The sequence below is a fragment of the Sciurus carolinensis genome, chromosome 1 (assembly GCF_902686445.1).
Source record: "Sciurus carolinensis chromosome 1, mSciCar1.2, whole genome shotgun sequence".
Lineage (NCBI taxonomy): Eukaryota > Metazoa > Chordata > Mammalia > Rodentia > Sciuridae > Sciurus > Sciurus carolinensis.
This window is the reverse complement of record NC_062213.1, coordinates 16,165,540-16,178,808: the sequence shown is the minus strand read 5'-3', so window position 1 is coordinate 16,178,808 and position 13,269 is coordinate 16,165,540. Positions and strand designations below refer to the sequence as shown.

Here is a 13,269-nt window from a genome sequence, read left to right as displayed (position 1 = left end):
TTCGCCTTCCGCGGCTCCGCCCCTCCCACCCACTTCCCCGGGACCCTGACGTCACGGGAACTTTTCCTCCGCCCCCTCCTTTCGGCTTCCAGCTCAGAGCCGGGGCCTGCCGGAGGGCGCGCGCTGCCTCCTGCCCAGCCCAACCCTGGAGGCCTGTGCGCGCGCCCAAGGCGGCCCAGGACGCACCACCTGCGCCCGAGAGCGCGCTGCCCTGAGCATCCCCAGCCCTCGGGCCACCCCATCCCCCCACCCTCCAACTCCACCGCCCCTCCCCCCAGTCTCCTCCCTCCGCTCCGGTGACTGCAAGCCGGGCGGCTGAGCCGGAGTCGTCGCAGCCACCTCATTGCACAACCCGGCTTCCCAACTGTTTACACAGCCCGGCCTGTGAGTGTGTGTGTATACAGCGTGAGTCACCGGGAGGCGGAGGAGGTGGAGGAAAAGGAGAAGGAGGAGTGCACTGGCCGGGATCAGTGCGGCGCACACACTCACTCACACTCAGTCACTCTCTCCGAGCGCGTCTCGCTTACACACACGCCCGGAGCCCCGGAGCGCGTAGGATTCCGGGCGCCACGGAAAAGTTGCTCCGGCTTTTGCTCGAGACTAATTGCTTTGGGAAGTGCATTTGCTCAGTGGCTCCGCTGAGCCTGCGGGATCCTGTCCTCACGGCTAAGAACCCCGGGAACGCAGGCCGCTTCGCCTCGCCTCTGCCTTCGGGACGGTCGGCAGCCTCGGCAACAATAGCGGCGGCCGCTCCCAGCGAGGCTCCGCGAACCGGTGCCATCAGAGTTCCGGAGACCCGAGCCGGCCTTCGACCCCCACATTCACTGCCAGCGTGGTCTCCGCGTGCAACGCGAGCGCAGAGAAGCGACTCCCGCTTTGCCCCTCGTGGGGCCCGAGCCAAGCCGGATCTGCAAACTCCATCCCGCGGGCTGGAAGGAGTCGCAGCGCCGGCGTCAAGCCCGCAGCACCTTCCTGCGCCGAGCAGGGGACGTACCAAGCCGGGGCCGCCCCGGCCGCGGACGCGATGCGGGTTGGCCCCGTGCGCTCTGCCATGAGCAGCGCCTCGCAGCCCCGCGGTCCGGCCCTGCTCCTCCCGGCCACTCGGGGCAGCCCGGCCAAACGCCTGCTGGACGCCGACGACACGGCGGCGGTGGCTGCCAAGTGCCCGCGCCTCTCCGAGTGCTCCAGTCCCCCGGACTACCTCAGCCCCCCCGGCTCGCCCTGCAGCCCACAGCCCCCTCCTGCCGCGCCGGGGGCCGGCGGCGGCTCCGGGAGCGCACCGGGGCCCAGCCGCATAGCCGACTACCTGCTGCTGCCCCTAGCCGAGCGCGAGCATGTGTCCCGGGCGCTGTGCATCCACACCGGCCGCGAGCTGCGCTGCAAGGTAGGCGTCCCGGGACCGACCCGGCGGGGATCTGGGGCACAGGGTGGGTGGTGGGCAAAGGTGCTTGGGGTCGGGCTCGCTGCGCCCAAAGTACCCTCAGCGCTTGAGTTTGGGGCAGGGCGCATAAGTGGGTTGAGTTCCATAAGGCCGCATTTGGCCAGGTTCGCCCTTTTGGAAACCGAGGGCTTTCCTGTGGAATGGTATAATGGGGGCTCGGCGGTCAGGAGGAAGTGCCCTGTTCAGTTGCTTTCTCTCTAGATTCCTTTCCCTGGCGCTCAGTTCAGCTAGTGCGTGGCGTTCCATATAAGTTGTGGAATTGAGATGGATTCCAGGGCCATGCCATTGCCCTTCTCTCATTCCCCTCGTCCCCCCCTTCCCCGTCCTGGAAAGACGCCCTGTTGTGGGTGCCTCCTCGGAGCTCGCAGCAGCTGGAAGCCCTCTTGCCTTGCCGGGGGTTCACGACCGTGTCGGGCTCCTACCCAGGGGATTCCGACCTGAACCCGCGCTGGAACTAGGACTCCGCCCTCTCAAGGGAGTTGAGGGGTCTTCCAGCCATGGCGGGGGAATTGGGCCAGAGTAGAAATGTTGGAAAACCCACTCTGGCTAGATCGCTCGCTTCCATTCACTTTATTTTCTGGCCAGCGATTTCCTTCTGGAATAAGGGATCCCGTCCGGGAGGCGGAGGTACGTCTGCTACAAGCAGGATCCACCCGGTCCTTCGGCAACGCTTAGACGCAGACCAACACCCACAGTCGAACACCCCTAGAACCTTCTGGCTGCTCTTTCATCCCCCAGTTAGAGTTGCTCCTGGGTTTCCCGCAACTCACCTGACCCCCACCTCCCGGCCCCAGCCCCCAGGGCTTGCTGCTGCCACCTACTGTCCACCCGCGTGAAATTTCAAGTGCACGAGCAAGCCAAGTTTAAAGGGGGAAAATTTCCTCGGTGACTGGGGGCTTAGAGCTGTTTGGGGAGAAGTGTGTGTGTGTGTGTAGTAGGGTGGGTGGGGCAGGAGGAAAGGGCAGCAGAGGGATTTTTCCAGTTGGTGCCAGAGCAGCCACCTCAGAGGTGGGGTGGGTCTGGTCATTGTGCAACCCCTTCCAGTTCCTCCGAGCAGATAATAGCCGAATCCAGATGGTGACAGCCCGTGTGTCACCATTTCCAGTTGAGTCTAGGATATGAGTAACCGGACTGAACAAAAGGCCCTTAAAGGGACCAGCGGGTTTCATGGAGGGATGCTGCCCTCTCTGGGGGTGGGGCGGGTGTGTGGGAGGGGAGAAACAAACAAACCCAAAAGACTATTCCGGTCGCCCTCCCCTCCTGTGAGAATGTAACTCAAGGCTACTTGCACCTGAGTCACAGCTGTAGGCAGGTTGCTCAGAACTGGGCTGTCAGTCTCTCCTTCCAAGTCATCTGTTCCTCTGACTAATGACAGCTCTGCATGTTCTGCGGCCCCTGTTTCCCCTTGGAGGCTGCAGAGTCACCACACTCTGCCCTCTCTGTGCTGAGTCCTTTGAGGCTGGCAGGAGATCCATGCATGTCCAGGGATTGCTTTCCAGCCCCTGAGGTGCCAGGGGTATCCACAGTGTTATCTGCAAACATGGAAGCATAGAAGAGTGTTTGGGGGCTTAGCTCTCATGGAAGATGAGAGCTAAGATCATCCACATGAAGGGGTGTGACTGTACCTTTGGCTGTTTGCTAGAGCAAAGCCCTGGGTGTGACGGTTTTAGGAGTGTTAGGGGACTCTGGGACTGCATACGGTGATATGGCAGAGATATGGGGTCGTATGAATGGAGCTTACTGTTATCCAAAGCCCAGAGGTGGAGAACTTCAGCCCAGCTCCCTAAAGGATTCAGAAGGCAGCACCTGCTTTCCTAGCCCCCTAAATGGGCCACCTTCTCTCTGCAGGTGTTTCCCATTAAACACTACCAGGACAAAATCAGGCCTTACATCCAGCTGCCATCGCACAGAAACATTACTGGCATCGTGGAAGTGATCCTTGGGGAAACCAAGGCCTACGTGTTCTTTGAGAGGGACTTTGGGGACATGCACTCCTATGTGCGAAGCCGGAAGAGGCTGCGGGAAGAGGAGGCTGCCCGGCTCTTCAAGCAGATTGTCTCTGCTGTTGCCCACTGCCATCAGTCGGCCATCGTGCTGGGGGACCTGAAGCTTAGGAAGTTCGTCTTCTCCACGGGGGAGAGGTGAGCGGCTGCCACGGCTCCTCCTGTGGCCTTTTGGAACCAAAACGAAGGTACAGGTTGTGCCGTTAGGTGCAGTGTGCTGGTGCCAAACAAACCCAAGGGCTCATTGTTCCCAGAGTTAGTGTTTACGAGTCCTGCTCCTGAAGAGTCACCACCAAGGTTGGTTTATTCTGCACTCTCTTGGATGGAGCCTGGGGACACTGGGTGCTCTTGGGGATGTCACATGCTGGCAGGCTGCTCTCCCCACTTCCTACCACAGGATCAGGCTTATTCTCCATTATTGCTGGAAAGGTCAGCCTCCTGGGGTTCAGATGGTCACCTGTCCTCTACAGTACTCACTCCTAGAAGAAGCTGTCAAATCTTTGCTTGCATTAAGTGGTTTTGTCATGCCTAGAAGGTATGACAGAGCTAGGTAGACTCTTACTTAAGATTTCAGCCCTCCTTCTTGACATGCATTTCTGTTCTGTCTGTGACTGGGTCCTCTGTGCTTTCTTTACATTCTCTGGTGACCTTTTAGACATCTAGTTGACTGCACCTTGAGAAAAGAGCCACATTGAATGATAAATGGAAGTTGGCTAGAATTGATTGCTAAATATAGATAATGACTTACCTCATATAGGACAAGATGAGCTTGATAAGACAATAATGAGGCACTAAGTTTTGAAGTGGAGGTTTTGGATAGGAGACTTCAAAAAGGAGCATGAGATAAACCATATTGGTTTTAAGAGGGGGACCACATCTATTTTTGGAGAGATTAAGGGCAATAATTCTGTAGAATTATAGAGTTGGGAGTGAGTTGTTTTGTTATTTCTATTCACACAGGGCTTACCCCGACTGCATTTTTACCTTTTAACTTCAGAGCACAACCAAAAAATACAGGGTTAAATTGCCCTAAAGTACGACTTTGTATCTGACCTTGCAGTAATTATTGAAACACACTGATTAGCAAAGAAAAGCAAACTGTTTGCCATAAAGTGTCCAATTCCTGGAACATGCTCCTTTGACATGGTGATGCATTTTTCTGAAACATGCCTTACAAACCTTCTTACTAACTTTTGAAATCCGCATTGCACAGGCCAGTGTCACGGGCACAGGGTTTGGAAACCCGAGGGTTAAGCAATGGCAGGCTGACGCTATTCGTGTAACCAGCACAGGTGCAGGGTTTTAGTACTACAGCAGCCAATCAGGGGCAGACAGTGTGGGTTGAGTCATATTTTCCGTTTACAGAACCAATGGGTATTTTACATAACGACAGGGAGGTCATGCTGAGGACAAACTGAAGTTAGCACATGTATACTACACTCCAGGGAACAGGAAGGCAGGAAGGGAAAAAAAAAAAAAAAAAAAAAAAAAAACAACACTACCAGACCTTGGAGAGGAAAAGGAATTGACCCATCAGCCAGTACCCAGTGTTTGCATTTAACTTCCCAACAAGTGACTTACTGAAACAGGGCTATTTCAGAGGAGCAGAGGAAGGCAAGCCACCACTGGATATTAGAGGTTCCCCCATGCGACTCTGGGCTTTGGGGGATGTAGGAGACTTGGGTGGCTGGTTCCAAGTTAGAAGCCACCGGAAGTTTCCTTTGACTAAAGACTTTTTGGACTGTCACTGTTACCTGGACAGAGACCCCCATGTAGAATAAATGGCTTTTGCAAACTGGCAGGCCATGTTTGGGCATGTGTGCCCTGCATCCTACAAATCCCCCATCCACATTCGTTCACGTAACCTCCACATCTGGTCTGTGTGAGTAAATGCAGCTAATGCCTTGTAGCTTTCCCATCAGGGTTATCATGCTGGGATCCAGGTGGACAGTTTCCTCTGTGTGTATGTTCATTGGGCTGTGGCACTGACAGATTGGGCATGATGACAGTGACTTTGGGCTGCATGTTCAGTAATGCAGAGCAAGTGTCTGAGGAACCTCAGGGATCGATGTCATGATAGAGGGAAGACTGGCTTGTAGGATGCTCGGCCCCCTCTCCGAGGAAGTAGGTTATACTGCTCTCCCCAGATGGCTTCTGTAGAAAATGTCAGCGTTCCCCTGAGATGAGCTCCGGGTTCTGCAATGTGAACCTTGTCAATTGTGTAAGCCTTGTTAGGATATCTCTTACCAGCTCTAGCATCATGAATGCTATTTGGGACTTTGCATCATACCCTCCACCCCAGGCGCGCTCTCGATACTTTGCAAACATGTATTGCAGTTTGTATTGGTTTGTGAAATCGCGAGTCCTGGGTACTTGCAGGGCACTGCTTACTGGACGAAGGGGTAAATGGCATTCCTGGGCACTATTCCTTGTGTTTCATGGCAGCTGGTCTGGAAATAACAGCTTGGTTTCTCTCCCCCGCAGAACCCAGCTCAGACTGGAAAGTCTGGAAGACACGCACATCATCAAGGGCGAAGACGATGCTCTGTCAGACAAGCATGGCTGCCCAGCCTACGTGAGTCCCGAGATCCTCAACACCACCGGGACCTACTCCGGGAAGGCAGCGGACGTTTGGAGCCTAGGGGTGATGCTCTACACCCTTTTAGTCGGACGATACCCCTTCCATGATTCGGACCCTAGTGCCCTTTTCTCCAAAATCCGACGCGGACAGTTCTGCATTCCCGACCACATTTCCCCCAAAGCCAGGTGCCTCATTCGCAGCCTCCTGAGACGAGAGCCTTCCGAGAGACTCACTGCTCCTGAAATCTTACTCCATCCCTGGTTTGAGTCTGCCCTGGAGCCTGGGTACGTTGACTCAGAAATAGGAACTTCAGACCAGATTGTTCCAGAGTACCAGGAGGACAGTGACATTAGTTCCTTCTTCTGCTAATCCCCAAAACCTCAGAAACCTCATAATTCTCACTCATGGCATTTCCATTTCTAAAGATGGACGGGCCCTCTGGCATGGTGCCAGCCAGATTCTGAACTGCACCAAGGTTGTCTCCGCAGAACTCACCGTGGGACCCTCTCTTCTTGGTTGGGAGGAATGACTTTTTTGATTTGAGCAGCATACACCGGTTGACTTACCTGCAAAGTCGTTCCCTTCTGTACAAACCACCCTCGGCTATGTCTTTGTCAGATTTGTGGGTTCTGTATCTTTTAAAGATCGCCAAGAGTATAGCACAGACATCCCACATGTGTGGTCAAGTGTAATGAACTTGAACATTCACACAATGGCATTTTGGGCAATAACCATATTTTAATAGGGTGGCAAATAATTTTGGGTCAATAGCCTGCCATATTTGAACTCCTTGGTAGCTGGACTTATCACTGCAGTTTCTCTGATCAGAAAGTTCTATGTTGGTTTGTTGTAACATCCATCCTTGCTTCACGGTCACACTTACCAATGACTCGACTCTGCTGTCTGAGCAGACTGAGGAGCTCAGGAGCCTGCCTGAACCCTGATCCCACTCTCCTCCTACCCTGCCGCAACCTCACATGCAATAATGCCTTGTCCCTGACCTTGAAACTTGCCCCCTGCAGCTATGAAAGCACTTGCCAGCCAATCATGGAAAAGTGTCAAAAAATGCAAACTCTTGGCTATTCCAGAACTCTGAGCTCCAACAGAGACTGCCATTTAAAAAAAAAAAAAACAATTTGATCACTTGGAAACGGTTAGCATTTTCAGTTTTTTCCAGTGTGCTGGCGCTTAACCTTTAATCCCCCCCTCCCCAAGATCATCTCAGGGTGGAGCATTTGGTCCAGGAAGAGAAAGGAGACTCCCCACCCCCACTCTCCCAGGAGCAAACGTTAAACATCTTTGTGCTTTAAAGAAAGCGAATTTTGCACAGCATTAGGAGATTCCCAGACTAACTTCCGGAATGATACTTTTACGGCTCCTTGCCCCCTGTGGGCACGTGTGTGCATCTGCAGTTTTGCATGGTGGGTTGTTAGTACTCACATGTGGTGTGGTCTACGAACACACATCTGTCTAGCTGGCTGCCGGGGTGGAATAGTGAACCCAGGTATTTCAAGTTGGAAGGGACTTTAAAAACCATCCGATCTAACTCCTGGCTTCCACCTCCCACTGCAGAAATCCCCCACCACCCGCCTGTTCAGCTTCTTTCACAGGTGAGAATCCGACCTCTGAATGCTTCCAGAGACAGAAACTCACTCCCTACAAAAGGTAGAGCTTCTCAGAGAAACTGCAACTTGCATTAAAAACAAGTACAGATGAAAAATCAGTCGCTGTCTCAGACGGTGCCGAAATCAGGTGGATAAACGGGTAAACAAACATACTGTATTTTAAGAAATGGCACAGACCAGGCAGGCATCTTCAAGGGCTACGCCTACGCGAACTACTAACCTGCATCGTAAGAATGCTGTGTATACCTCACGTACTGTGTACTTTGTATATATATTTTACCTTTTATACATATGTCTGATTTTTGTTGTCGATTGGCTGAGGCTTGTCGTGTTGTGTGTGTCTGTCTGAATAACCTGCGTGTCCAAAACCACGTGAAATGTGAATGGTTGTGGGCGATGTTGCCTTGACAGGGTCGTGGGGCTTGGCCAGGAGGGAGGACCGGCCTCTGTCGCACTGGGTGCGCGTGGTTGCGTGACTGTTGTATCTGTGATACATTATCCGGCTGGCAGGGGCTTCAGCCGGGACAGCTAGAAACACTAGATCCTTCCTGTATATGTGTAGATATGTGAACAGTGAAACGGCCGTGGCTGACTTGTAGAGAAATTTTAATAAATCTGGTTTCGTACAAAGGTGTGGTGAAGTTCCTTCTAGTCCACTCTGCCTGTGCCTTTTGCATCCCCGGGATGCGAAGGTCTCCCCCTTCAGGGCTCACAGGTGCTCAAGGGAGATGAGGAACTTGACAGATGATGATGGAGGGTGACCTTTGCTTTTCACTTCAGTGGCCAGGGTCCCTCGGGTGGGTCCCTGGGCTCCTGCAGTGACCAGGTGGGTGGGTGCCGTGGAGAAGCCGTTCAGGGAGTGCTTGAGTGGGCCTCGTTCTGGAAGAGTCCCTTGGACTCTTTTGGACCAGGGGCCTTTGAGAACTTGACACGAGCTTTGTACAGTCCAGAACAGTGTTACGCGTCCCCAACAAAATTCTGTCATGTTTGCAGAAGTTCATGTGGGTCCCTGAAGACGTCCTGGGGCCTCCTGCTGAGAACCACCCCTACTTGAGAACTAATTAAGATGGATAATAGAGACATTTCATTTTCCCCTTTTCCTATGAGTGCAAAAGGGAAAGGAAAACTTGCCTAGGCGATCGGAATTTAAATCACATAAGTTGGGAAACAAAGGACTTTTTTTTCATTTAATTAGGTTTAGAGCTTCACTATGACTTCAGAATCTCCTCTAAACAAAGTAAACTAGCATCCAGAGCGATTCTGAAAAACACTTTATATTGTAGGGCTGGGGTCCAGCTCAGTGTCAGAGCACTTGCCTCAAATGCGTGAGGCCCTGGGTTCTGTCCCCAGCCCGGCAAAAACAACAAAAACACATCGTAAAGTGTAATGCTTCTCAAGAAGGTGTACTTGACGACTGAAGTTCAGTGACTATTCACCAAGGGAGCACACCTGTGTAACCAGCACTCGGCTGTAAGAAGGGAAAGAGACCCTCGGGAGGCTGCTCCTGCCCCTTTCTGTCCCTGCTGGCACCTGCTCCACGGGACAGAATTCTAACTCAGTGGTTAGTACTCAGCAGGACCAACTCCTTAGCTCTGGGCTTGTGTGCAGGGCTGTGCAGAGACCATAGATGACACAGCTGCCCTTGTCCAGGACTCGGGCCGAGGTCACCCAGGACAGTAGACCTGTAGCACTGAGGTTAATGCAAAGCAGGCCTTTGACCCGGGAACTTACATGGGAAAAGCACATCAGAAGCAGCGCAGGAAATGGCCACATACCAGGGTGGCTAAGAAACTCAGAAGCTGGTGGCTAGTCTAGGGCCTGCCTGTGCTCAAGACCTGAAAACCAAAGTTCCCTGAGCGAGCTCGGAACACACATCACCGTGTCTCCCTGCTCCAGTGAACCCAGACGGGGCTCAGCATAACTCCCTGGGCAAGCAGTGCGAATACTTTGGACTTCCCCGGAGCTTTTAATCTGAGGATTTCAAAACACTTTGCAAGCAATTAAGGTTACAACACCCCTTTGTACTGTTGTTACATGCACCGAGGGGAGAGAAATATGGGTCGGGATTGGCTGGATTGACACAAGATGCCACAAATCCATAAATTTAATCTCTTCTAAGGGTGGAACGAATCTGGGGCAATCACTACCAGTTGGATTAGGAAGGTTGGGATGAGCATGCTGATTACTTCTCAGAATACTTGCCTTTTGAGTAAATCATTCAAGTAACATCTCAAGGTCATACTGGCTAGAAGTTTTAGCCTTTCCTATCACTTTATTCACATCAAACTTTCCCAAAGTTTTTCTTCTCTCTCCACCTTTATATACACAGCAGTTGAGTGAAATAGGAAAGTCAAATATTTCCCCCACTTTATAGTTGAAAAACTAAGGCTCAGATGTCTTTCAGTAGTCACTCAGAAATGAGCAGCTCAGAGTTAGCACAGGAACTCAGGTCATTGGACTCTGTGCCCCAAATTCTCCCATACCACCGAGATAGTCTTCTGGTAGGAATGACAATGGAAGAAGATGTTTAATCCAAAAACAAATGCTATTTAGCTCCATTAACGTTTTCAAATGACTCAATATAGCCTAGTGTGGCAGTACACCCCTGTAATCCCACCCACTTGGGAGGCTGAGGTAGGAGGATGGAAAGTGTGAGGCCAGTCTGGGCAGTTTAGTGAGAAGTGATTTTTTTTGGGGGGGAGGGTACTGGGGATTGAACTTAGGGACTCTACCACGGAGCTACATCCCCAGTCCTTTCTATTTTTTATTTTGGAACAGGGTCTTGCTAAATTCCCGAGATAGGCCTCAAACTATGATCCTCCTACTTAAACCTCCCAAGTTGCTGGGAGTCCAGGCCTGTGCAATGGTGCCCCATGCAAGATCAATCTTAAGAGGAAGGAAGGAAGGGAGGAAGGGAGGAAGGGAGGAAGGGAGGAAGGGAGGAAGGGAGGAAGGGAGGAAGGGAGGAAGGGAGGGAGCTCAATAATGGCAGCATGACCCAAACTTGTCTGAAGGTTCCCACCATTGGGCTGGAGATTAGCTGAATGGTAGAGCACTTACCTAGCATGCATGAGGCCCTGGGTTCAGTCCCAAGTACCACAAAACAAAAACAAAAAGCCCCAAACCCCCAAACCTGGACACAGCCTGGTTGGGCCCCAGGCTGACGGGCACCCTGACTGAGGACAGGCACCTCAGCAAGGAGGACTGTAGTTGGTTTTCCAAGGTGACTCTGGCTGGGAAAGGGAGGTAAGCGGTTGGTTCATCACCACCTCCCCCAGACAAGGAACAGACGGGAGCGGGACCTCACTACCCAGCCTGGGAACCGTCCACGCCAGATTTCTGTTGACTCCTTAATTATTTCAATTGCAGTTGAAGAGAAGGAGCGGCTCGAAGGACCCTCCCTCTCGCTGCAGGCTTCGCGCCACCGCTCAGCAGCCTTCCCAGCAGCCCCTTGAGGAGGACGAGGTGTCCCCACTTACAGACGTTGGCCTTGAGTCCTGAGGCTGAAGAGGTCAAGGTCAGAGCTGAGCGGGTGGGGGGACTCCAACCTGGGTCTGGAGAACCTGGGACTCCCACCCTCTCCGGCCGTGCTTTCCACACTGGTTCCCACTTGGAAGACCAGCAAGGAGACATCCTCTTTTTGGAGCAGCCATTGTATTGGAGGATTTTTGCCGGGCAGGGTACAATCTGCTGGGCCAGGCTGGTTCCAGCCTGTGATTTCCACTGGCTGAGATTTATCAGTGGAGTGCTCCTGTGGTACCAAGAGCCGCCCAAGTGCTTCCGGCGAGTTAGCATGTGACTACCTCCAGCACATCTCTCTCAGCAACAGTGTTGCCATATGCCTTTTGTAGCTGAAGAGACTGAGGCTCAGAAAGGGTAGGGACTCGCCCAGGGTCACACAGCACCTCATCCATTTGCTAATTCACACCCCCAGTGCCCTTAGCATGAAGGCTTTCTGCTCTGTCTTTAGACTTGGGAGAGGAATTCATGAACAATTTAGTCCTAAGTGCAATGTGACATCTTGGAACCGGAAATTAGTAGAAAAACAAAGTCTAAATAAAATATGGAGTTTAATAATAATGTCCCCGAACTGGGTGCAGTGGCCTGTAATCCCAGCTACTCCAGAGGCTGAGTCAGAAGGATCGCAAGTTTGAGGCCAGCCTTAACATCTTAGCAAGACCCTGTCTGTCTTAAAATGGTAAACATTTGCCCCAGTGGTGAAGATTCAATCCCCAGTGCTACTACCCATATGTATGCATGTTCACATACACACACACACGCAGACACACAAAATGTATCCAGGTTGGTTTTTAGTTGTGGCACGTGTACCACAGTAACAGAGTGACAGCATTAGAAAAAACTGAGTGGCAGATGTAGGGGAACTCTCTCTATTATCTTTGCAACTTTCCTGTAAGTCTAAATATAGTTCAAAATGAGAAGTGTATTTTAAAAAAGATTTAGTCCACACTTTGCTATTTTCAGCTAGGGAAACAAAGTCTGAGATGGGGAGTCATAGCCATGTAGCCAGCCACGTACCCCTGACTGCCCCCCAACCCTCTTCAGATGCTCTGACTTCCTGGGTGGTGGCTGGAAGTTGTGGGTGAACTTCTAGAATGTGCCTAGAGCTGGAGGAGGTGAGTCTATGTGGTACTACCATGGAATGTGCCAGAAACCTTTGTGGATCCAGGACAGGGCATTTTGAAGAGTCGACTCGTGGGTTTGCAGGTTTGTGGGGGTTGGAGTGTAGACTGTTCCAGATTGGCTGGAAGGCAGGGAGCAGCTTACCAAGTCCCCCGTGGTCAGATTTCCAGGCCCCCTGCTGACCTGGGTCTTAGTTCTAGAAAACAGAGAGCAATAAGTCTTCCCTGACCTTTCCAGTCACCAGCACCTCCAGTGTCTAACCTTAGACTTCCCTTGGGGAAGGAGGGGACTTGAAAGCATCATCTCTCAAAGGCCATGCTGATTTGGGTTCCCACCAACAGAGCAGAGAGTTGAGAGCCAGTGTACAACCAGCTTCTGCTCAGGCATAAGCGGCTTAGTTCTGGCCAGCAGAGTGGCAGAGTGGCCAGATGAGGGGCCTGTGGCTGTAGTACTTAGCATTGAGGGCGTGAACTAACCCACCTTGGCTTCAGTTGCCTAATTGTGTGTGTGTGTGTGTTTTGGTGTGGGGGATTGAACCAGGGCCCCTCTACCACTGAGTTATATTCCCAGCCCTTTTTATTTTATTTTTTAAAAATTTGAGACAGCGTCTCATTAAGTTGCTCAAGGTCTAAGTTGCTGAGGCTGACTTCAAACTTGCAATCCTCCTGCCTCAGCCTCCTGAATTACTGTTACAGTTGTGTACCATGGTGCCTGGCTTCAACTGCCTTATCTGTGAAATGGGTAGTAAGAAATCATGTCTGTGAAATATTTCCCATGAACCTGACAGGTACAAAATGTTCAACCAATATAAGCTATCAAAAACTGGCATCAAAGCAAGTCAAAACCATCCAGTCGATCCATTAAAAATGTGCTAAATTGCTGTGCATGGTAGCATGTGCCTGTTTCCAACTATTTGGGAGGAAGAGGGGGAAGGCTCATTGTAGCCCAGAAGTTCAAGATCAGCCTTGGCAATATAGC

At 51.9% G+C, this 13,269-nt stretch overlaps 1 protein-coding gene across 1 annotated transcript; it reads left to right on the top strand.

Annotated features, from left to right (window-relative positions):
• Positions 1-252: 252 nt before the first annotated feature.
• Trib1 (tribbles pseudokinase 1) lies at positions 253-7,217 on the top strand. Its single transcript, XM_047566084.1, has 3 exons — positions 253-1,384; positions 3,290-3,582; positions 5,929-7,217. The coding sequence occupies exons 1-3, from the start codon at positions 1,025-1,027 to the stop codon at positions 6,392-6,394; spliced, it is 1,119 nt and encodes a 372-aa protein (XP_047422040.1). The 5' UTR covers positions 253-1,024; the 3' UTR covers positions 6,395-7,217.
• The last annotated feature ends 6,052 nt before the right edge of the window (positions 7,218-13,269 follow it).